Source organism: Oryx dammah, unplaced genomic scaffold (genome assembly GCF_014754425.2).
Source record: "Oryx dammah isolate SB20612 unplaced genomic scaffold, SCBI_Odam_1.1 HiC_scaffold_28, whole genome shotgun sequence".
Taxonomy (NCBI): domain Eukaryota; kingdom Metazoa; phylum Chordata; class Mammalia; order Artiodactyla; family Bovidae; genus Oryx; species Oryx dammah.
The window spans coordinates 89485108-89510499 of record NW_024070212.1 but is presented as its reverse complement, the minus strand read 5'-3'; the positions used below and the strand labels follow the sequence as shown (position 1 = coordinate 89510499).

General features: G+C 47.3%; 1 protein-coding gene across 1 annotated transcript in view; it reads left to right on the top strand.

Moving 5' to 3' along the window:
* Positions 1 to 574: 574 nt before the first annotated feature.
* MROH7 (maestro heat like repeat family member 7) overlaps positions 575 to 25392 on the top strand; it is a 40523-nt gene continuing 15705 nt past the window's right edge. The window contains exons 1-13 of the mRNA XM_040231069.1: positions 575 to 1857; positions 9620 to 9693; positions 10868 to 10951; positions 11850 to 11929; positions 12230 to 12359; positions 14408 to 14503; positions 15015 to 15119; positions 15332 to 15467; positions 18396 to 18508; positions 18913 to 19089; positions 19435 to 19589; positions 21978 to 22116; positions 24331 to 24521. Of these exons, the coding sequence (XP_040087003.1) occupies positions 627 to 1857; positions 9620 to 9693; positions 10868 to 10951; positions 11850 to 11929; positions 12230 to 12359; positions 14408 to 14503; positions 15015 to 15119; positions 15332 to 15467; positions 18396 to 18508; positions 18913 to 19089; positions 19435 to 19589; positions 21978 to 22116; positions 24331 to 24521 (2711 nt within the window). The 5' untranslated portion in view covers positions 575 to 626. The remainder of the gene's footprint in view (positions 1858 to 9619; positions 9694 to 10867; positions 10952 to 11849; positions 11930 to 12229; positions 12360 to 14407; positions 14504 to 15014; positions 15120 to 15331; positions 15468 to 18395; positions 18509 to 18912; positions 19090 to 19434; positions 19590 to 21977; positions 22117 to 24330; positions 24522 to 25392) is intronic.

Genomic DNA, 25392 nt, shown 5'->3' with positions numbered 1-25392 from the left:
CTTTGGGCATCTAGTGCCACAGCCATTCACAGAGTAGCTCTAGCAACTTAGGGGTTGGCTGGAAGTAGTGAATAAGGAGACTTCCCTTTTTCCCTTTCTACCTTAAGGTGGGAAAGTCTCCTCATTTGTTTAGTATTCCTGGACTTCCTACTGTGGACCTAGTATTGCGTTAGGTGCTGGGGATGCCCCAGGGACTAAGACGTGCGTAGTTCTTGCCAATGTGCCCACTCATCTCCAGCAGGGGCTGGATCACTAAACAAGTCATTGGAATAAAGTGCCGTGTATCATTTGCTTGGAGGAGTAGGATCAGAGAGGAGAATAGGGGGAGGTTCCAGGCCAGGGAAACTACATTTAAGGACTGTGAGCTGAAAGGCAGTGGGGTGTGGTCAAAGAAGGGAATGCAGGGGATGAGGCTGGAGCTGAGAGAGCTGGGGAGAACCATGTAGGACGGAGCTGGACAGGTGGGCTGGGCGTGGTCATGGAGGTCATCCATGGGGAGCCTTGGAAAGGTTTCAAGAGGTGAGGCTGCACTTGCCTTTTCTCTCTCTCAGGAGCACTGCAGGGAGCTCGACAGTCAGCTATTGGACAGAAGGGGGCAGTGGCACTGACCGACCTCCAGACCGGGCATGGCCTTGGGTCCAGGGGCTAGTCTGGTCCTCTGTGAAGACACGAACATGACACCCAACCTCAACTCCACTGAGGCCCCCGGTTTAGGCTCTGACATCATCTCTGGGCCCAGCCTGGACACGGACCTTGTTGCTGTCTTGAATCCATCCCTGAGTCCTGGCGTGGCTCTTGTTCCAGACCTTAATCCAACTCTGATTCCGGTCTTAGAGGAGGCCCCTGGCCTGGAGTCTGATGACACCCCCAGACCTGATGACAGCAGGTCCACGACTCCAGGTTCCCTCCAGATCACTGCTGCACACTCTGGTGAAGCTCTGGCTTTGGATTCCAATCACCTCTCAAGGCCTAACTCACAGGGGACCCTAAGTCCAGCCTCAAACCTCATTCTGAGCCCCCGCTCTATGGAGGCCCAGGGTATGAGCTCAGGGAGCCACACTGGTCCAAATTTGGAGGAGGCTGTCAATTCCCTCTCAAGCAATCTTTTTGATTTGGGTCAGAGCAACTCCAATCCTTCCAGGCCTGAGACAAACCCATTTATAAGGCCATATTCCAAAGACTCTCTTGTTCTGGGCCACAGCATCTCCAGGCCAGGCTCAAAAACTCTCCTTAGTCCAGCCTCAACCCCTTCTCTGGATCCTGACTCCAATCAGCTGCTCGGCATGGGCTCAGGGAACATATCCAAGCTGGACCTGAACGCAGCTTCAGGTTCTCCTGAGTCCCTTATGCCAGACACGAATGAGACCATCACTTTGGTTTCAAATAACATCTCTGGGTCTGTTTCAAAAAGAGCCTTTGGTGCAGTCTGGAACACAAGTTCCAAGGGAACCATCAGCGTGGCTTCAAATGGCAACCCCAAGTCTGATTTGAACATGACTGTCACTCAGGCTTCATGCTTGACCCTGGTTCCTGTTTCCAATGACGTTGTCAGCATTCACTCCAGCACCCATGGACCCACCTCCACCGTTTCGCCACCCTCATGCATGACCCTGATCCTGGGCTCCAAGGAGACTCTGAGCCTGGGTTCCAGCCTCATCTTCAGCGACACCTCCACCCTGACGCTGAGCAGCCAGCAGGGGTGTTCCGAAGACAGCAGTATCCACACCATGCCTCTGGAGGGGACTCTGGGGAGCTGGAGAGAGATGACTAGTGTGGAGGTGTGCCAGTTCCCACTGGGGCTCCCCACCGGCGACACCACGAATAAGGACTCCACAGCCTTCCAGAGCATCCCTCAGGGTGAGTAAGGCCAGAATGCCAGCCCCAGAGAGGACACCGACCTGGAAGAACTCTCTTCAGATTTGTAGGGCAGGGAGGGAAGAGGAGAGGGGAAAGGAAGGACACAGGATGTAATGGATAACACCCAACACATTAATTATACACAGGAGATCTAGTGCTCAGCCCCTGCTTGCTGTGTGACTTGGGACAAGTTACTTAATCTCTCTGAGCTCCAGTTTTCTTAACTGTAATATAATATTCCATATAATGATACTTTCATTCTGTACAAATTACAAGTCATCTAACTTTACCTTCTTTTCTTTCTTGATGAATTTCAGGTCTGGCTTCTCAGGTCAGAGTTTGACCAGTGGAGCAAGCAGGCTTGAGTTTTTGAGGTTCCCACCCAAGTGAAGCCTTGGGGTCCTGTCTGGAACCCGTGACTCACTTCTGATGTGCGAGAGTTCTATAAATGAATCCATCAGCTTTTGAAGTTGTAAAGATCTTTTCCTAGTTATTTATATCTCTAAATATTTTTATTTGCTCATTTACCAACACCACATTGCAATTTTAAAAAATTACCACGGCTTTACAGATATGCATTCATATCTGAAAGAATCCCTCTTTAAAGTTCTTAAAATTATTCCAAGGACAATAGCCTCCACAGCATGCCCTAGAGGCTATTCAAAAACCCTCATTCTTCTGCATACATTTTAAAATACGTTTGTCTAGGTCCTCAAAAAAAATCTCTCTGGCATGTTTGTTGGGATGTTAATAATATATCCATCTGTTCAAGTGAAATGGAGTGAAATTGGGGTTCAACTTCATTCCTTTCCTTGTGGAGTCCAGTTATTACTGTAATCTAATTCATATACTATACCATTTACCCATTTAAAGTACACAATTCAATGGCTCTTGGTATATTACATGATAAATCTTTTTAAAAATCATAGTAAAATATATATAGCATAAACCTGCCATTTCAAACATTTTTAAGCGTTTAATTCAGTGGCATTAGTCACCTCACAATATTGTGTAAAGTTACCACTGTAACCAAATTACTTCTCTGGTGGCTCAGATGATAAAGCCTCTGCCTGCGATGCAGGAGACCCGGGTTCGATTCCTGGGTGGGGAAGATCCCCTGGAGAAAGAAATGGCAACCCACTCCAGTACTCTCACCTGGAAAATCCCATGGACGGAGAAGCCTGGTGGGCTACAGTCCATGGGGTTGCAAAGAGTCGGACACGTCATCCCCAATAGAAGGTCTTACCGTAAAGCAGTAACTCCTTATTCCTCTCTCCCAAGTCCCACATGAACTCTAACCTGCTGTCTGTCTCTATGAATTTGCCTACTCTAGGTAACTCATGAAATGGAATCACACATTTGTTCTTTTGTATATGGTTTACTTAGCGTAACGTTCGTCTATGTTGTAACATGAATCAGTACTTCATTCCTTTTTGTGGTTGGATAGTATTCCAGCGAATGTACTACATTTTATTTGTCTATGGACGAATATTTGGCTATGATGAATAATGCTGCTATATACATCAGCTCAAAAATCTCTGAATCTTTGCTTTCAGTTCCTTTAGATACATACCTAGCAGTGAAACTGCTGAATCGTACGGTAATTCTTGTTTAGCTTTCTGAGGAAATGCTAAATTATTTCCCATACCAGCTGTACCATTTTGCATTCCCTCCAACAATGTACAGAGGTTAGAATGTACAAGGGTTTCTATTGTTGCACTGCTAATCTCTTCTTGCCAGCACTTTTTATTTATTTATTTTTTTTTAGAAAACATTTTTATAATAGCCATCCTAAAGAATGTGAAGTAATATTTCAATTGTGATTTTGATTTGCATTTCCCTAATGACTAATAAATGATTTTGAACATTTTTTTAATATGCCTATTGGACATTTGTATAATGTCTTTTGCCTGTTTTCAAACTTAGTTGTTTCATTTTTAATTTTGTGGCCATGCTACACAGCATGTGGGATCTTAGTTCTCCGACCAGGGATCAAACTCATGCCTCCTGCATTTGAAGCATGGAGTCATGATACTGGACCACCAGGGAAGTCCCCAAATTTAGTCATTTTTTGTTGGCGAGTTTAGGAGTTCTTTATATATTCTGAACATTAATTCCTTATCAGATACACAATTGGTAAATATTGGCACCCATTCTGTGAGTTGTCTTTTCATTCCCTTGACACTGTGCTTTGATGCACAAGTGATTAATTTGATGAGAATCAATTCATCTACTCTTTTATTGTCTGTTACCTCGGTGTTATGTTTAAGAAATTTTTGCCTTTGGTTATACTCCAATACAAAATAAAAAGTTCTTTTAAAAAACGATTTCTTCCCTAAAGTACTGAAAACAAACAACATGTAAAAAAGAAAAGAATTGTATTTTTTGAGCTGAATAAAATGGAATAATTCTGTAGTCTGAAAAATAAGAGAAATTATTGCCATATCCAATGTCATGAAGATTTTTCCCTATGTTCTCTTCTAAGAGTTTTATAGTTTTAGCTTTTAAGTTTAATCTTTGAGTTAATTTTTGTGTACAGTGTGAAGAAGGGGTCCAACATCATTCTTTTGCATGCGGATATCTAGTTTTTCTAGCACTACATATTGAAAAGAGCGTTCTTTTTCCACTGAAAGGTCTTGGTACCTTTGTCAAAAATCAATTGACCACATATATGAGGATTTATTTCTATTTTATTCCATTGGTCTTTATGTCTGTCCTTATGCCAGTAACACACTGTCTGGTTTCTACAGCTTTGTAGTAAGTTTGAAAGGAGGAAATCGGAGTCTACCAAGTTTGTTCTTTTTCAAGATTGTTTTGGCTATTTAGGATCAATCTTTGTTTTTTAGTAGGATAATTTTATCCGTTTTTATTTTTAAAGACAATGTATTTTCAGACTGTATTTGTCTTTTAAAAAGTTTTCCAAGATATATAACATGTATCAGTAAAATATGTAAAGTGCACTACTAATCCTAAGCGTACAGCTTGATGAATATTTACAGACATAAACACACTGGTAACTCCCACCCAGATCAAGACCCAGATCTTTATTGGCATCCCAGAACCTTCCTTTGTGATCCTTTCCAATCAATTCCCCTTCTTCTGGGTTTGTTCATTGTTCAGTTGCTAAGTCATGGACTGCAGCATGACAGGCTTCCCTGTCCTTCACTGTCTCCTGGAGTTTGCTCAGATTCATGTCCACTGAGTCAGTGATACTATCTAACATCTCATTCTCTGCCATCTCCTTCTTCTTTTGCCTTCAATCTTTCCCAGCGTCAAAGTCTTTTCCAATGAGTTGGCTCTTCGGGTAGGGTTTTTCAGTCTTGGCACTCTTTATATTTTGTGTTAGACAGATCTTTGTTGTGTGGGTGTGGGTGTATGGGGGCTGTTCTACACATCGTAAGATGCATCCCTAGACTCTGCAGAAGATACTAGTAGGGACATCCTCCCACACAAGTTGTGACAACAAAAGATGTCCCCAGACATTGCCAAATGGCAAATGAGGGTCAAGATTGCCCTCAGTTATCAACAGTCACAGAAGGAACAGTTCTTCAGATTTGTATCACCATAGACTAGTTTTAACTTTCTATCAATAACTACACTTTTTATACTGTTTTGATTCTGGCTTCTTTAGCCCAGCATTATGTCTAGCAGATTCATCTACAGTTGCAGGTGTCATAGCTGATCCTTATTATTGTTCTGTAGTATTCTATTTTATGAACTTACCACAATTTGTTGATTCATTCTGAGGGACACTGGAATTTTTCTACTTTTTGGATAATATGAATAAAGTTACTTTGAACCCTTTGTACATGTTAGCGCAAAGATACTCTTTTTCACCTAGAAGAGGAATTTCTGGGTCATAGCAAAAGCACATGTCCAGCTTTAATAGATACTGCAAAATTTTCAAAGTGGTTGGATTAATTTACCCTTTCACATGTGAGACTTCCAATTGCTCAACATCCTCACAGACATTTGGTAGTCAGGTTTTAAAATTTTAGCCATTCTGCTGGGTATCTAATGCCATTTCTATGTGGTTTTCAATGGCATTTTTTGATGATTACTGATGTTAAGCATCTTTCAATATGGTTATTGTCAATTTGTATACTCCTTTATAATGAAGTGCCTGTTCAAGTCTTCTGTTCATTTAAAAAATTTGTGTTGTCTTTTTCTTACTGGTTTGTGGAAGTTCTTTATATAATCCTGATCTGTGTATGCAAAGGTTATAAAAATAGTGTTACGATTTCCTCCATAAGTTTTACCAGTTTGTCTTTCACATTAAATTTATAATGCATTGTGCATTAATTTTGGGAAACAGTTTGAAAGAGGAATTTAAAAGGCTCATTTCCCCCCATGTGAATATCTAATTGCTCTGGACTATTTATTGAAAAAAAACATAATTTCCCTCACTGAATTGCAGTGTCACCTTGAGGTAAATCAAGTGACTGTGTACGTGTAGGTTTATTTCTGGACTCTTTCTATTCCTTCGTTTGTCTATCCTTAACCATTGCCTTTAATTACCGTGTTTTAGAGTAAGTCTTTATATTTAGTAGTGAGACTCCTCCACTTTGTCGGGATTGTCTATTTGTTCTTTGTCAGGATTGTCTATTCTAGGTGCTTTACTTTTCCATTTTAATTCTAGAAACAGCTTGTCAATTTCCATAAAACTAAATAAAAATCTGTTAGATTTTCACTGGAGTTTCATTGAATCTACAAATCAATTTATGTAGCATTGTTTCTGGGGCTTCCCTATGGCTCAGTGGTATAGAATCCACCTGCCAGTGCAGGAGACATGAGTTGGATTCCCGATCTGGGAAGATCCCACATGCTTCAGAGAACCAAGCCTGTGCATCACAACTATTGAGCCTGTGCTTTAGAGCCGGGGAGCTGCAACTGCTGAGCTCAGGTGCTACAACTGCTGAAGCCCGAGCTCCTAGTAGAGCCTGTGCTCAGCAAGAAGAGAAGCCATCGCAGTGAGGAGCCCGCGCACCGCAACCAGAGAGTAGCTCCTGCCTGCCACAGCCAGAGAAAGGCCCATGCAGCCACAAAGACCCGGCAAGCCAAACATAAACACACAAAACGTGAAATGGCATCCAGAGCAAAAAAGTGAATTAGGTAATACTGTTTCCAACCCGTAGTTCATTTATATTTAATATAATTATGCATAGTTAAAATTGTTTAACTTTTTAATTGGCCTATAGTTGACTAGCAATTGTATTCTTTATTTTGCTTGCTCTATATTTCTTTTTTTCTCCTTTTCTGGTTTTTGGGTTGCTTTTCTTCCCTCTTTTCTTCCTTATCTGTGTGGAAGTTATATACTGTTTAAAGTCTGTTACTGATTCTCTAGAAGCTACAATGTGTATATTTAGTTAATCACAATGTCCAAACTAGTCAATGCATTTATTTTCCTCCCAGATGATTTAAACGTGTTAACCTCATTTAACGCCTCCTCTCCCATTTATATGCTCTCCTGGTAACGTATGTTAATTTTATCTTTTCTTTTTCTTAACTCTATGAACATTATTATTATTTTATGTAGTTAATGTTCTTATATTTACCCAAATATTAACCTCTTTTTTTTTTTTTCATTTGCTTGTTGCATCTCAGACCTTCATCTGGGATTAATTTCCTTTTGGCTGAAGTACACCCTTTTGCTTTAGTGAGCTCTGCTGATGCAAACTCTTTCCATTTTTACTGAAAATGGCTCTATTTATCCATCATTCTTTTAAAATTTTGAAATAATAAAAAAACTTGCAGAAAACCTGAAAGTACGGTATAAAATGTTTTTCTGAATTGATAAGTTGCTAAATGATACCCTATCAATCTTGAATTTGTATGTGTTTCTTATAAAAAAGGATAAAAATTAACCATCAAAATCAGGAAATTAACACCGATACACTGCTACCATCCAATCCTTAGGCTCCATTCAAATGTCACCAATTGTCCCGGAAGTGTCCTTTATTAAAAAAGGGTCCCGGTCAGACTCACTGCCCTTTTCTGTCTAGTCTGTTTTTTTCCTCAGCCATCAGATCTCCCTTGACTGTCGTGCCCTTGATACTCTGGAAGATCATAGGCCAGCTGTTTTATAAGATTTGCCTAATTTGGGGCGTGTCTGATGTTTTCTCATGGTCGGATTCACGTCATGCATCTTTGGTGGAAATAGCATAGACATGATGCTGGGTTTTTCTCACTGCATTCTATCTGGTGGTGAATGATTTTGATTTGTTCCGTTACTGGTGATGTTCACTTTGATCACTTGAGTTAATGGTTGCTGCCAAGGTTTTCTACTGTAGTCATTATTCACCCCTTTGTCATAAATATGCAAAAAATACTAGAGAGATCTTTTGAAACTATGTAAATACCCTATTTCTCATCAAACTTTCAATTTAGTTATTTCTTTTTTTATATTAGCATGGACTTATCATTTCTTAGTTTACTCGATAGACTACATAGTCTGTTGTTACCATCATTTATTGTGATACTGAAGCTTTCCCTGTTTGACCAAGGAGTACTCTTTGAGCAAGCTTTTACGTCTTTTTGACATATCCTCACAATTTCTTGGGCTCATTTCCTTGTTTTCTGGTAGAAGATGTCTCAGACTCACCTGCACTTTCTCTGCCCGAGTCCTAGAATCACCTGATTCTCCTAGGAGCCTTGTTCCCTTTAGTGGACAAAGGTGCTTAGAAGAAGCCAGGGTTTTAGTGCTAGCTGTACTCACTGCCACTGTGATGTCTTTGCTCCTCACTGTTGACTCCATCCTCCAGGAGTCCCTGAGGTTGGTGGCCAAGATGTCGCTGAAGCTCCAGGGTCTTTCTCCTTGGGCTTCCCCTTACCACCTTAAGTCAAGGACACTATGGTCCCTGCTCAGCCAAGCGCCCACACCTGGACCAATCACTGTGGCTGGGGGCATGGGAATCTCTTACTGAGCAAGCATGGTTTCCAGATCCACCTTTATTCATTTGTGTGTTTTTTGAAGTCTAGTTGATTTATAATATTATACTGATTTCAAGAGTAATGCCCATCCTTATTTGAAGAGAGGTGATGGGTGGGCCTTGTAGCTTCACCTACCTATATGAAATGAATAGCCTGCAGGGAAGACAGAGGCTTTGCCACCAGAATAAAGATCAGGAATTGTGGGGCTAACAAAACAGCAATTATCTATTAGGTTGGCCGAAAGGTTCATTCAGGTTTTTTCATGAGATGTTATGGGAAAAGCTGAATGAAATTTTGGCCAACCAATACTATAACAAGTAAGAGTTTAACTATAAAGTGTGGTAACAACCAAGAGAAGAGAACCGAATGATGCATGGCAGGATCACAGTGGGCCTGCCGTTACTCTGAAGGTCAGGGGAGGCCACTCTGAGGAGTGGCAGGCAAGCGGACCTTGTCCTCTATCTGGGCAAGGGGGTTCGAGAGTGCAGAGGCCCAGGCAGAGGACAAGAGCTGTGCAAAGGCAGCAAAGCCTGCTGGGCCTGGAAGGAGGCCAGCATGGTGGGAGCATGGTGCATGAGGGGAGAGTAGGGGAAAGTGAGCTGCAGAGGTGGGCAGGGGAGACTGACCCGGCAGGGCCTTGAAGGCGCTAATAAGGATGCGAGCCTTATGTCTGGGACACGGGGTGCCCCTGAAGGCTTTTAGGGATAGGGGCTCAGTCTGGCTGCTGGGGAAGTAAAACTTGGAGGAGCCCCATGGGGAAGGGGAGATGGGATTCTGCTGCACTGTATCTTTACTCTCCCTCTTCTTTCCTCAATGGAACTGTGACATGCAGAAGCCTTCGATGAAGTAGCCTCATGCCTGGTGGAGGTGCCAGGGCAGAGAGATGATCACGGCAAAATGGCTCTGGTATGCTTCCTGCCAAACCGCCTCCTGCCACCGATTTCCTGGGATGCCCTTTCCCTCCACCTCCCACTCCACCCTCAGCATTTCTCTTTTCTCTGCTGGATTCTTCTCTGCTCTATGGCTTTATTAATTTATCTTATTTCTTGTCAGTCTCTCGCACTGGAATTCATTCTCCATAAATCAGGGAGTTTTGTCTGTCTTATTCTCAGCAGTATTCCTAGAATCTAGAGCACTGCCTGGTACATCCTAAGGGCTTGATAACAGTTTTTTTTTTTTTTTTTTAAACAACTGAATGAATTGTGAAGGTCTATAAAAGGGGAATGACCCTTTTCAGGACACAGGCCCAGCCCGGGTCTTGGCCATGTAGCAGGCCTGGGGAGGCCAGAGAAGCCAGCATCTTCATGATTTGGTGAGGGCCAGTGGGAGAAGACTGGACAGGCTGGTAGTGAGTGTAACACACGGAATGTGGGTAAGCCTAGGTGGCAGACAGAGTCTGGAAGCAGGGTGCCCGCCCAGGCCAGGCCATACAACCTGTCTTCTTGCCAGGTGGAATGGGAAAGAACTTGTAGCATCTTTAAACCACCATACTGCCCATCAGATACACTTGTTTTGCTTTCTTTACAATATATTTTGTCCCTTTCATGTTTTTTTTTTCTTCTTCTACCTTAAGATAAAGGGAACTAATAGATTACTGGGACATTAATGGGACATTGGTATTGGTATTCCCTCTCCGGTAGCAGAATGCGTTAATCTGACTAGTGGGTGTCCTTACAAAGGATAGATGCTAGAAGGCCCTCACGAGGTATCACTAACGATGACATTTCAACTTGAGGTGTTGGAACCCTTTCTGTCCCACCAGCTCCTGCCTCTTCTCCCTTAGTTGACAGGTGCTTTGCAATCTGAATCTGATATCTGGTCTTCCCCCAAATCTGATGTACAAGGATTATCTTCAACCTGCTGCCACCACCATCTTCTCATATCTTTACCACCCTTACCCCCACCCCGAGTTCCCTTGCGGTTTCTCACTTCTCTTGAGCTGATGCTGGGGGCTGGCAGCTGGGGAGGAACAGGCAGCTTGACTGCAGGTGGCAGGTGCAAAGACAGGGTGTAAGGGCAGCCCCAGGGCTGGGCTCCGTGTGGCCCTCACTCTGTGGTTTCGCCCTCTACTGCCCCTGAGGTCGGGAGTGCCCTCAGCCTCCAGAAGAGCCAGAATGTGCTGGACAAGGAAGAAGAGAAGAAGACCCTGATGAAGAAGATGATGGTGCGCAAGCAGCTTGCGGGTCTGTGGCATCAGGGTGGGGAGGGGGCAGAAGTCCTGAGCCCACCCACTGATGAGGTGGGGTTGGGGTGGTGTGGGCAGAGGACATCAAGGCACAGATACTTGAGCCTGGGTCTCAGCTCCACCCTGAACTGCCCCCCACCTACCTTGAGGGAGCTTGGCCAAGTCACTTCCCTTCTCTAAGTCTCACTCTTAATATTTCACAAGTGACTGATAAAAAACCTGTGTCAATGGAGGACACAACCCAAAGGTTAGTTCACTGTAAAATCTTAGCCCCCCGGGAGCAGTCATTATGTTATTTCCTCCCATAGTTCTTCTGATGGGGGAACTTCTGAAAGAACTTTCTTTTTCTCAGCTAAATGCAGTCACTTCTCAGTTGTCCACCGGAGTGTCTGGGCTGGGACAGCCACTGAAGTTTCCAGAATTATATCAATAGTTAGCTATAGAGAGAGAAGGAAAATCTGTACCTCTGATACTTTCATTTAATTAACATTAATTGAGCACCTACTGGGTGTTGGTGCTAGATCAAAAGTGAGAACTAACTGGAAGGACATTTTAAAGGAACTCAACTGGACCACTTTCAAGGGTCAGGCATGGTGTTTGGGGGCCGATCCATGGTTTAGACTTCCCTACCACAGGGCTGCTGAAACAGTTCTTGCTGAGCCCTGCGTGTGTGCAGCGGGTCAGGCTCGTTTTGAAGACCTTGAACTGTGGGCTCTGGACTGGGTTAGAGCAGTCAGCTGGCTCCCTCCACTGGAGGCCAGGCAGGGAGTGAGCCGGCCCAGGCCGAAGAGTGGCCGCATTCCCTGAGGAGTGGCTGCAGCATCGGTGGTCTGTGGTGGCCTGCCCCCTCATTGACACCTCCGTGTCCCCCATCCAGAAGCAGATCCAGGAGGAGCCGCTGGATTCTCTCACGAGTGCCATCCGCCAGCAGGCCATGGAGACCCTGACCCAGCTGAGGTGACCTCGGCCCCTTTCTCAACCCTCAGCCCCTTTCCCAACCCTCAGGCTCCGCCTGTATCTTCAGGGGCCTCTCTGCTGTGTGTGGCCCTTTCCCAGTCCCAGGCCTTTCCCCGTCCCCTTGCCCAGGCCCTTCCGGGGCTATCTGACTTGTACCCACCACCCTCCTCCTCCTCACCTCATTTCGCCCTTCTGTGGATCTGAATCTCAGCCCTTGTCCCAGCCCTGCACCCTTCACTTCCAGCCTCCAGGCTCAGGTGCCCCCTCACTCCATGCCCTCACTTTCTGTCTCTTCCTCAGTCATTCCCAGCCTGTCCTGGGTTTGCCGGAACGGTCGGAGCTGGTGAACACGTGCGTGAAGAGTGTGTTCTCCCTGCCCACCGTGCAGGCCATGCAGGAGAAAGACCAGGCCAAGGCAGATGCCTTACAGGTGAGGCAGGGCCCTCCCAAGCAGGGCCTTGGGGCTGACTGGTGTCCTCAGAGGGAGGCACGTCCCTGGACTCCCAGCAGGAGAGGAAAGGCATTATGAGAGGTAGATTGGAATCTTCAGCCTCCTACTTAAGCGGCTTGGGCAGTTCACCTCCCCTCTCCTGGCCCGAGCAAGCACTTAATAAATATTTGGTGAATGAGTGAGTCTGTGGAATAAAGGATCGTTCATCTGAAACATTGCCCACGTTGGGCTCTGCCCCATGAGAAGGATGTGGGCAGATGTTGGCACGGCTCAGGAGGTGGCCAGGATTAGGAAGAGAAGGCCTAAGGATTGGGCAAGTTTGGGTTGAGGCCTGGAAGTAGAACCTCAAGGGGCTCTCATGAGCACCTTCAACCCCCTGCAGGATGGTCCCTGGAATAGTGATCAGAGGAGACCCTTCATGTGGAATGGGGTCAGTGGGGGAGGTTAGGGAGAGATATTTCAGCTCTGGGTGAGCCACAGGCTTACATCCTTTTATCCAGCAAATTTTAACTAATACCTGATCCAGAAGTACAGGGCTGAGATACTGGAGGGCTGAGGGGCAGATTATCAAAGTATCATACATATAAATGCAGAATTACAACAGTACTTGGTGCAAGCAAGAAGTACATGATACTATTAAGAGCCTGAAATGGAGGGAACCTGACCGTGTTGGGGTTCAGAGGTCGTGATGCTAGAGGTGAGAGGTTTAGAAGAGTTAACTAGCTGAAGGGGGTGGCCGAAGGAAGAGCGAGAGGCCGAGGGAACGGCCTGTGCAGCAGCCTGAGGACGGAGAGAACGTGATGACTGCAAGGATGATAAGGAGGCAGAGTGGCTGGAGTCCAGAGGGTGAGGTGAGAGAGCAGCGGGAGCCAGACCAGCCACAGCGAGATGGTCTGAGTCTTGGAGGTGGAGCACTTGAGAGGAGACCCAGAGGGGAGGCAGGAATGGGTAGGAAGAGAGCCTGCAGCCTTCTTGTAGTACCAGGCCAGGCCAGCAGAGGTCAGTGCTGCACAGTGATGGACTGCAGACGGGCAGGTAGGAGGAGGGAGTTGGTGAACAAGGCTTCCTTGGTGGTTGTGGTGTAAGCCTGGTGTGCTCAGACTCAGGAAGCCTGGACAAAGACGACCTGGAAGGGAGATGTGGAGATGATGGGAAGAAGAGAGGCAGGGAGAGAGGGCCTCAAAGACACCCCTTAGCCTTATGTAGGTGTCATGCCTGCATGCCCTTAAGGCAATTTCAGGACTGTGGTGTGGCTGGGGAAGGAACAAACAACTGGGGAGGAGAGAGCTGACTCCTGGAAGGGGTAACTTAGAAAATCTATTTGGATCTAGGAGTGGTGATTTTAAAAAGAATCAGAACACTTCCTCGGAGACAATAACACAAGTAGGGCTTGGTGGTCCATTGATCTAGCCCTCACGGTTCTTGAGCATTTTCCCACCCATCTTCTCATGTTCCTCACGAATTGAAACTTTGGTTCTGTGACCTTGGGCAAGTGTCTCTTCCCGGGACTTCCCTGGTGGTCCGGTGGCTAAGACTCTGAGTTCCCAATGCAGAGGGCTGGGGTTCAATCCCTGGCAGGGGAACTAGATCCCACATGCTGCAACTAAAGAAAAAGATCCCGCATGCCACAGCTAAGACCAGGCACAGTCAAATAAATAAATAGTTTTTAAAGAACATCTCCTCATTTGCACAGTGAGAAAAACACTTTGAGGACAGAGTGATAGAGTTGTGCCAATTATGAGGCAATCACCTGGCCTGTGGTAGATTCTGTGTAATTCTTCTTGCCCTTGTAAGCTAAGGAGTTCACGGATAATAATTACCAGTTTCTCCATAAAGAACCTGTAACCCATGGAGGGGAAGCCAGTTGCCCAATATCACACATCAAGGTTAGTCTCACATGGTGGGACTGGAAAGCAGCACTCTTGGGCTTGAGTACCCCTTCCTCCCCTGACGCACATCAGGAGTTGCCTGGGGTTGGGGTCTGTCCCAGAGGCTCCCTAGTGACTTGGTCCACTCCGTGTTCACAGATACTTTACTGTCAGACCTTGGGTGCCCTGCAGACACTTCTCAATGCCCTCTTTGTTGAGGACCCCACTCCTGCTGGGCTGAAGAGCATCTTGGAGGTATGGGGGCAGGGAGGAGAAGGGTGGAGGAGGATGGGGAATTGACTCAGGAGAACTGGGGCAGGGGGTCTGGACCCAGAAAGAGTGATTTGACTTCAGGATGTAATCTTGTGCCAGATTTCTGCTTCCCTGCCCCTCTCACAGGTCGTGCCCCAGACTCCTTCTCCTTCACCCTCCCCCCCTCCCCCACACTCCTGTGACTCCTGTAATAGCTGCTCCCATATCCTTGCTTTCTAAATTCTTGTCCTTATGTCTCTCTCCTAATTTCAAGACTCTCTACCTTTCATCTCTCTCCCATTGACCTCTGCCCTCCCTCTGGTCTTCCGTTCTGTCCTCAGCTTCTGGACCCCATGTTTCCCTATGCTCTAAGAAGAGGAGGAGGGCTGTGGTGGGTTGCCTTGATGCTCTCCCTCAGAAGCTTCCTGATAATTGGTGAAGGCTGTCCTGCCCATCCAGGGGGCAGAGGCTAGCATCTGGCTCGTAGCTCTGAGTCGTACCCTTCTCCCCGCAGCCCCTGGGGCCCTGGATGAACTCTGGGAAGGCCCATGAGAGAGCACGGGCTGTGAAAATCAGTGTCTGTGTGTTGAACCATGCGCTTCTGACCCCGCCTTTCCTTGTGAGTGGCTTTGGGAGAGGGGAGGGGAGGACTGCTAGGGAGAATGTTCTCAGCTCTGAGGGAGCCCATGCATCCGCCCAGAGATTCCTAGGTGGTCCTCACTCCTCAGAGGATTCAGCTCTCCGGGTCAGGCCATCTAGCTCTGTTCACCATTTACCGTATAGCATTATTGAACCTATAAGTCTCAGTCCCTAAGATTATGACACAAACAGATGTCCTCGGGATTCCCGGCACTGGGGCTTCTTCTGGGGAGGCTCATCATTCGCATCGGGGATCCTGATGAGGAGATTGGCCGTGAAGCTCTGGACGGCATTACCATCCTCTACACCATCTTGGAGCTTCAAAAACGTAAGCCCTTTGGAGTGCCTCTAACACAAGGCTTTTGAGCGGGTACTCAGCTAGCAATTGGCAACGAGGCACTGGTGGGAGATGGACGAGACCAACGCAAAGTTCAAAGAGGTCTGGAAATCAGTGTGAAGTTTAGTCCCCACAGAACTAGGAGACAGAGGTGACAAACCCATTTTGGTTTAAGCAATGCTTCTATACAAGCCTCTTCTGTTCCTTCCTAGTTTAATTTGTGATTCTCATGTTCACATTTCCATGCCACTGTGTGCAGCCAGGAACGACAGCCCCAGTGCCCTGGTTTTTGATCTGTCTTCCCTGCTAGTCTATAGTTCATTTGAGTCTATGTCTTGTTCCCCATGGTGTGCCCAAGATCTCGCCCTGGGCCTGGCACATGGTGGGTGCTCAGTGAACATGTATTGGATGAGTGAACGAAGAACAGGTCCTATCTTGGAATCTGGAGTGGCTAAAACCTGTAGGCGGGAGAACATCTCTGAAACAGCTGTGGGAAGCTGGTGATGTGGTAAGGGCTGACACAGAAACCCAGCTGGCACTCACTGCACCTAGAGGTGTGCAGTATTGACTGTTACTTGCCTCCCCCCTTTCCCCAGAGTCCCAACTCTGCTCCAAACCAAGGGACCTTGGCACGTTGTTTAAAGTCCCCTGGCTCTGGAAGCAGAGTGACCTGGGTACCAGACCTAGCTCTGGCCCTTCCTAGCTGTACAAATTCAGGCAAGTACTTTTCTTGATGAGGCCTGGGTTTCCTCATTTGTAAAAAGGACACAGTAGGATGCAAACCACAAGCTTTTTAGAAGATTAAATGAGATCATATGTGTAAAATGACCAGCTTGTTCCACACATTGTGGGCCAACAAAGATTTTTTTCCCCCCATCCCTCCCATCTTATTAGTTTCAGTCTTTTGGGATCTATATGGTATCCCTGCTCTTCTTGTTCTCTAGCATCTGGGGCAAAGATTTAGTCCCTAGGAGAATTCCCCTTCTGCCCAAGAGCCACATAGATCTTCTGAGTTATGGATAAAGGTGATATAAGTCATGTTAATGTTCAGTCTTGGGGACAGGAATAGTATACACTCAATTAGTATTGCCAGATTTAGCAAATAAAAATATTGGACACTCAGTTAAATACAAAACTCAGAAAAACAATAAATACCTTTTGGTATATTTAAGACATACTTTTGCTAAAATTACTGGTTTATCTGAAATTCAGATGGGTATTTTGTATTTTATGTGGTGACTCTAAGGACAGATTCCCCCTGTTAGATTCTCAAGGAGTGATTTATCCAGGCCTCTGGACTGTAGGAAGCAGCAAAGCTAGGATCTGAACCTTGGTCTGCCTGATACTAGGCCTCCCGGGTAGTGCTAGAGACAAAGAGCCCACCTGCCAATGCAGGAAACACAGGAGGTATGGGTTCAGTCTGGAAGGTCCCCTGGAGGAGGGCATGGAAACCCACTCCAGTATTCTTCCTGGAGAATCCTATGGACCGAAGGGCCTGGCGGGCTAAGTCCATGAGATCACAAAGAGTTGGACGTGACTGAAGCGATTTAGCATGCACACACACTGCCTGAAATCAGGTCTCAAGCTCCTTCCTTTTGCAGACAACCTGCTTGCTTGGTCTGTATGCTATTCTGCTTCAATGACCCTTCCTCATGTCCATGTCTTGTATCTTGTACATGCTGAGCAATCCAGGTAGGACCACCATAAGACTCAGGAACTGTGCCTAAAATGTGTTTCCTTCAGCAGAAAATAAGGATCTCCAATTTGCAGGCACTATTCTAGGCACTGGGGACACAGAAGGAAAAAAAAAATCAGTAGTCCTCCTGTTGAGCTTATCTTCTTCTTGTCAGAACACAATGAACAAAATAAAGAAGTAATATATATAGTAAGTCAGATGATGATGAGTATCAAAGAAAGAAGAAAAAAATAGGAAAGGGAGGTTGGGAATACCAGGGGTAAGGAAACTGCAGTTTAACAAGAGGTGTTTTCACACACCCAGCAAAAATGGAACAGAAAATTCACTGGCAAGATGTGAAGCCACTGAACTCTCACACACTGCTGGTGGGAGCATAACTGGTCCCCACTGTGGAGAACTTTGGCCATATTCTCTAAAGCAGAACCTCTACCCACCTTAGGACACAATTTCACTTTTAGCTTGTTGCTGCTATTGTTGTTTAGTTGCTAGGTTGTGTCTGACCCTTCTGAGACCCCATGGACTGTAGCCTGCCAGGCTCCTCTGTCCGTGGGATTTCCCAGGCAAGAATACTGGAGTGTATTGCCCTTTCTTTCTCCAGGGGATCTTCCCAACCCAGGGATTGAACCCATGTCTCCTGCATTGGCAGGCGTAATCTTTACCACTGAGCCACCTGGGAAGCCTCTGCTTCTAGCTACATGCCTACAAAAGGCATGGACTAGATATACTAGAACATTCATATCAACACTACCTATAATAGCTAGAAACAACCCAAATGTCTATCAGAAGTAGAAGAGTAGGCCAGTAAATGGTAGCATATTCATACTGTGTAACGTTGTACAGCACTGGGAATGAATGAACCCACGCGGCTTGCAACAATATGGGTGAATCTCACCCACATAAATGTCGAGTGAAAGCAAGACATAAAGGATAACATAGAGTAGGAGTCCATTTATATGATGTCCAACAGCAAGGAGCTCTAATCTGTGGATTTAGAAGTCAGAATAGGTGTTGGGGAGGGGGATTATGGCCTGAAACAGGGGCATAGGAGGGCCTTCTGGGCTTGTTGACTGTGTTCTGTTTCTTGACTTGGGTGAGAGCTACACGGATGTGCTCATCAAGACGATTTATCATGCTGGTTACCTACGATTTATGCACGTTTGATACCCATGTTTAGCAAACAAAATAGGTAGTGAGGTCTCACTGAAAAGGTTCTTGTTTTGCAGGAGCCAGAGATAAGGAAGAGACCAATAAGAAGGAGCTGTATGAGAGCAACAAGCGTTTCCTGGGGCCCTACAACCCTGTCAGCCCATGCCAGAACATTCTTCGTGTGATTGCGGTGACCACCTGCTGCCTACTAGCCCTGAGCCTTCCTGGCAGATGGGGATGAGGGAGGAGTGGCAGCACCAGCCCGCCCTAGTGCCACCTTTTCTCCTTCCAGCCCTCTAGGCTCAATCCCCCTTATATTTCTTTACATGCCTTCCTCAACCACATAGGTCCATCCTGTGGGCTCCCTATCCCTCTTTTCTGTGCCATAGCATGTGGCACCCAGTTCTGGAGGGGCAGGGGTCATGTCACCCCCTCTTTTTGTGACAGTTCCTCAAAGGGTTCGACACTCAATGATTAACTGAGTATGTGGTCCCTTTGCTGACCTCTGCCTCTGTCTGGCGGCGTTTGTGCATCGATGCAGGACTCACTCCGGGTCTGCCCACGTGTGTCAGAATCTCTCTGCCTTTATTTCAGGAATTCGGAGATTTTCTGGGGCCCCAGCAGGTAAAGGACCTGCTGCTAGCAGCCTTGGAAGGGCTGAAAGGTGGCTCCGAGGCTCGGGGGAAGGACTCGGGGGAGATGATGCAGCTGGCCTCGGAGGTCACGCTCAGCTCGGTGCTGGAGTGGTACCGACACAGGGCGCTGGAGGTGGTAAGGCCCCCTGGGGGCAGGGGCTGGGCTGGGAGGCCCCACAGGGCTCGCTAATCCTGCAGGTAGGGCAGGGTGGGTGGTGAATGAGTTCTAGATGCTCCCGACTTGCTTATCAGCCCCCAAGAGCTCAACTATCTGGTGAAGGGTGCGGGAGGGCAGTGCAGACAAGCTGTCTCCAGGGAAGGGGCAGGTGCTCTGCCTGCCTGTCTCCCCACTTCTCCCCTCTGTGCCCTCCTCTTCCGCATTGCCCTCTTCTCCCTCCTCCCACCTCCCTGCTCCCCTGTTCCCCCTTGGCCTCTCCACTTGGCCCTCTGCCTGCTCCCTGGTGGTCTGGCTGCGCCCCAGATCCCCGAAATCATGCATGGCATCTACGTGCGCCTGAGCCACATCCAGGAGCCGCGGGCCCGCGAGGTGGCTCTGCTGCCCGTCTCTCTCCTGGCCAGCTCCTTCATGACCGAGGTCGTCATCGCCCTGCTCATGTGTCCCCTCCCACTGGACAGGTACCAAGTGACGGGTGCTTCCAGCCACTACCTCTCAGAGAGTTGATACAGCCCCCTATTCTGGGGCTGGGAATCCCTCCTTCTACCCAGGGGAGTCCCTCGCCCTCCCAGTGGTCCCTCTTCCATGATCTGTGTTGCTTATGACAACCCTTAAGCCCTTCCTGTCAGGGGTCTGTGCTGCACATTTATTTGTTCTCTCACAAGTGTAATAACCCCATTCTACAGATAAGGAAACTGAGGCTCACAGAAAGTTTCTAGCCTTAGGAACCTACTGAACAAGCAGCAGAATGAGGACCTAAACTCAGATCAGACCAACTCCAAGCCCAGAGCTCTTCAATGATGCCATGGGAAAAAGAACTGAATGTTGTTCCTAACTCTGCCTCCAGATGCTGTGTGGTCTTGGGTAGCTTTATTGCCCTCTCTGGGCTTCAGTTTTTCCCCATATGTAAAAGGAGAAAATAACACCCACATTCTCACCCCGAATGGGTGAGCATGATCAGTAAAGCAGCCAATCATGCTGAGTGCATGCCCTGTGCTCCATGTTGTCAGCCTTCAGGGAGCTCTGGTCTGATGGCAGAGGGGACTGTGGCCAGATGGTGATCAGCTTATGGGCAAGAGAAACAAATCTGGCTGCTCCAGGCTCCTGGCCCAGGAAATGCTCCCACACCTCTGAATGGAAACAAGGCAGAAGTGTGTGATCCACGTCTTAAGGCAGTTGGTTGAGTGAATGGAAAAGAATTATGCAGAACTGTGCAAGTGGGGTGCACTTCTAACCAGAAAAGCTGGTGTCATTCACAGAAACCAGGGAGAGCAGTGCAGGAGTGACACACTCCCATCTCCCACCCGGAAGAATTTAACCCTTTCAGGCTTCACTGCAAGCTAGGGAATTTTCTTCTTAGAGCCACTAAACATTCAGACTCAAGACTGCCAGGACCACATCTGACTTCAGTTACTTCAGGAGGATGTAGGACAGGGCAGTATCCTTACAGCAGCCTGTGCAGGAGGATTAGACAGAGCTGGGATGAGATTTAAGGAGGCCTTGCTCACAAGTGCCACTCCTGTGCATGCCTGAGAGTGAGGACCTCCTTAAATGTAGAGACCTGGATGCCTCACTTTCCTCATGCTAGTATTGGCCCTGGGCCTCCCAGTTGAAAGATGTAGGTGCTACCCTGGCTTAAGTGGCTTGGGCTTTAAAGGAACTAGAGTCTCTTATAATAACTCTCTGGACTTTGCCTCCCAGTTTGTCACAGGGACAAACCCAGTCACAAGAATCGCTGCACCCTGAGAAGCTCAGTGCAGCAGTGTCCCCAGTGGTCCTTATAGTTCATTTGCAGTTCTTCTTCACCCAGACACAATTTACCAATTGGGTCATTTTTACCATAAGCAATGTTGCCTAGCAACATAGTTGACATACTATCTTTATCAGGTTTCCAGGGGAACAGAGCTGGAAAGTTAATGGAAGGTTCAACTCTTAACCAGATTGGGAGGCGGGGGATGGAAGGTTTTTGTTAACCCCTTAGTGCCCTAGGCTGTCAGCACTTTTTACCTCCCCAGGATAGAACCTATAGGCTGGTGCAGGTTAATCCAGATGCTTTTCCCTGACTGGTGTACTGCCTTCTTTTTTTTTTTTTTTTTTTGTTAATTTTTTAATTATTTTTGACTGCGCTGGGTCTTCGCTGCTGCTCCCGGGCTTTCTGTAGTTGTGGTGAGCGAGGCTACTCTCAAGCTGTGGCACATGGACTTAGCTGCCTTGCGGCATGCAGCGTCTTCCCAAAGTGCAAGGATCAAACCCGTGTCCCCTGAATTGGCAGGCGGATTCTTAAACACTGGCCCATCAGGGAAGTCCCTGGTGTATCGCCTTCTAAGGGTCAGGAGTGGGAGCTGCCTGACGTTATGTGACAAATGCAAGACCCAGGCCCCGAAGGGCTCCTAGGCATAGAGGAACAGGCACAGGCATCGGAGTCACCAGACCTGGTCACTCCTGGATTCTGTAGCTCATTAGCTGTGCAGTCTTGGGTTGGTGATTTTACCTCTCTGAGCCTCAACTCTGCATCTGTAAAGTGAGACTGACAATCCACTGTGAGGGGCCCTGTAAGAACTCAGTCACTCTGAGTTTCTTGAATATCTTGCTCATGTCTGCTGGCAGATAGCAGATGCTCAATATTTGCTGAAGTCATAACTTGTATGCAAAACACCTGGCAAAGTACCTGAGTAGGGTTTTTGTTCATTGTTAGCCCCAGGCTTCTTAGATCATTCAAGAAATTTTTCGGCACACTCATGGATGCGATTTCAAAGGCATCTTCCCTTCTCCCTCTCAAAATAATTCGGCGGCAGGGCTGGCCCCACTGCGCTTGTCCCCACTAACCGTCCCTACTGTTGGCCTGTCAGCAATGGAGCAGAGATGTGGAGACAGCTGATACTGCGCAAGCCCAGCTGTGACATCCGAGACCTCCTGGACCTGCTCCTGACCAGCCTGAAGGAGAAGCCCGTGACCAAGAGGGGCCGGGCCTCCATTGTGCCCCTGGCGGTGAGGAGCTCTCCTTCTGCCCGCTTCCTCCCCTGTCCAGCAGCCCCATCACTGCCCCAACACGTCCTCCTCCTGCTCTCGCTGAGCTCTGCACACCCATCTTCTAGTGCCCAGCTCTGCCCGGAGCTAAGTGGGTGGCCTTGAGCAAGTCTGTCCCCAGCCTCTTGTTTGTGATCCACCGGACCACCAGCAGCACCATTCTGCTGCTACTTAGAGTGACCGCGGCAGCCTGGAAAGGCCTGGGGCTGAATGACCAGGGACTCACACAACTTAGGCTGAGAACTGGCCTTGCTCTGTTACTATTTTGTAACCTGAGCAAGTCACCGCACCTCTCTGAGGCTCAGTCTCTGCATCTGTAAATAGAAACAATATCTACCTTGGATGGCAGTTATGAAAATTAAATGAGGTAACTCTTATTCTTTGTAGAGACATAAAATGTCTAAGTGCATCTTCTGCCACTCTCAGAGGCTGGCCCTGGGAATGCGGAGGGAACGGGCTCTGATGTGGGAAGGGGGCTGAGTGGACAGACAGATTTCTCTCTGGCTCTGTCAGCACCACCCTGGTCCTAGCCAGCTGGATAATACCCCATTCACCTCCCTGCTTCCACTCCAGCCCCCCCATCTGTATCACAGCTAAGAAAATCATTGAGACATGCGCATCTGCTCTTCTAGACTCTCTCTATGGCTTCCCATTGCCCCTGAGGGTAACACAGAGCTCCTGCTGGTGCTGCTGGGCCCTGCAACCCTCACTGGCCTCACTATACTGTGTGATCCTCTTGCCTGCATGGCTCCAATCTCACTATTCTTTGTCAGGTCTTCTTAATCACTGTGCTATCTTTGGTCACAGGGCCTTTGCACGTGCTGTTTTCTCGACCTAGATTTCTGTCTGCCAAGTTAACTTCTTCTCATCCCTTATCTCTTAAGCTATCCACCTCCTCAGGGAAGCCCACTCTGACCAGATCAAATCTGTGCATACTATACTTTCTTTCCCAGGTGGTTCAGTGGTAAAGAATCTGCCTACCAACGCAGGAGATGTGGGTTCAATCCCTGGGTGAGGGAGATCCCCTGGAGGAGGAAATGGCAACCTAATCCAGTATTCTTGCCTGGGAAATCCCACGGACAGAAGAGCCTGGTGGGCTATAGTTCACTGGGTCACAGAGTTGGACACAACCGAGCACATACACATCACATATTTCTCTTGGAAGAGTTCACCCCAGTTGTGATCTAACAATAGTGTGTGTGTATAGAGTGGGTCATTTGATTAATCTATAAGATGCCTGAATTCAGCGCATACAGTAGACACTCAAAAAATTTTTCTGTTGGGTTGATTTATTTATTCAACAAACATTAAGCATCTACTATGTGCCAGGCATACTCATCAGTTTCTGGGGATTCAGCAGAGAGCAAGACAATCTGGTAGAGGAAAGCCAATAAACAGAGACATGGTGGATAGAGGAGCGGGTGGTATTATCCCTTAACCCAGGAAGATAGTGATGCTCAGAGACATTCCATGTCTCATCTAAGGTCACACGGCTACTGAGTGGTGGAGCCAGGACTCAGACCCAGATCCCCTGCCCCCGAGTCCCATGCTTTACCTCTGGATCTCTCTGCCTCTCTCCCCCAGCACTGAGTTCTGTGACTAGGGCACCAGCGCCCATTCCATCCTTGGTTTGGGCATCACCCACTCCTCTGATCACTGTGTGTTGGCATGTTTTCAAGTCACTCAGAGGAGACAGTGAGGGAAGCCTAGTTTTAACAGCCCCCAACAAAGAGGCAACTGATACCCCACCTCACGGACCGGGTACCGATGTTATGAACCAGTAAGAGGCAGGGCTCCTGTAATCTGAAGACCTGGGTTCAGGCCTCAGCTCTGCCCCAAGGGGCTGGGTGTCTTTGGGCAAGTCCCTTCATGCCTCTGATCTTGTCTCCTGCCCTGCACAGTTGGGTCAAGACTCTACCTCATAAATGCGGGAAGAAATCCTTCCACCATGATTCTTTCAGGGCTGTGTCAACAGCAAAGGGTCGCTGTGATTGTTCTGGGGCAGGGCTCACCCAGAGGGCCTGGATGCAGTGGTGGGGGAATCTGGTCTTGCCCATGTTAGGCCAGAAAAGAGCAAAGATCGAGGGCCAACCTCCTAAAGAATCAGCCCAGGCCTGGTCAGGAGTGCTGGGATGCTGGGTGGCGACGTCTCACCAGCTTCCCCTCCACCTCCAGGCAGCCAGTGGCCTGTGTGAGCTCCTGTCCGTCAACAGCTGCATGGGCCGTGTGAGGCGCATCTATCCACAGCTGCTCCTGGCCCTGCTCATTCAGGTCCATTACCACATCGGCCTCAGCCTGCCCGGCCGCGTGGCTTCCCGCAAGGATGCTAAGAAGGACGCCCAGACCCCTGGCTTCGTCCCTGTACGGTATGTTCCTGCTGTCCCCGGCAGAGGAACAGCCACCAGCAAAGGCTCTTACGAAAGTCTTTAGGGCAATTGATCGGTAGAAATTAGCTCCGCGGCTAGAAAAGAAAACAGAAGTGTACTTTTATGAGACAGAGCCAGTCATGTTCAAGAGCTGTTTGTGAACATCTGCTGTATATGTTCTCTGCTTAGGGCTGGATGGCAGGAAGGAATCAGCCTTCTCCAAGGAGATCACCATTTCAATTTTCCTCCTCCCTCCCTAGAGATATGATTTGTATTAGATTTATAACCAAGCCTGAACTATTTGATTTTCATTTGTTAACTGGAACAGTTAATATAGGCACATGAGTAAAAATCTTCAAAGACAGTAAAACAGTCTCTGTTCCTCTCTTTACCCCAGTTTTCTTTCATAAGAACTGGGTTCGTTCTTTCCCTTTGGATGGGGTTGATGCAGAGCTAAGCCAACGTGTTTTCATTCTCTACTTTCACAGCCGTGGTAGTGAACCTTACACAGTTACATATTTCTGCTTTTATTATATACTGTATCTTTGAGATCATCACACACAGAGCTGCCTCATTATTTTTAATGCTGCATAATATCCCTCTGTGTAGATTATAATATACCACCATTCACTTAACCAGGATCTTCTCGATTTAGGTGCTTCACAGCCTTTTACAAGTAACACTGCCATGAGTGAGGCTGTTTATATGTCTTGATATTTACATGTGACTGTACACATAGGATGAATTCCTGAAAGTAGAATGGGTGCATCAAAAGTTTCTGTGTTTAACATAGAAAGGTTTTGTGTTTAACACAAAAGGTTTCTGTGTTTAACCTATTATGGTGGAACAGGAAGATATGGTGGAAAAAGTT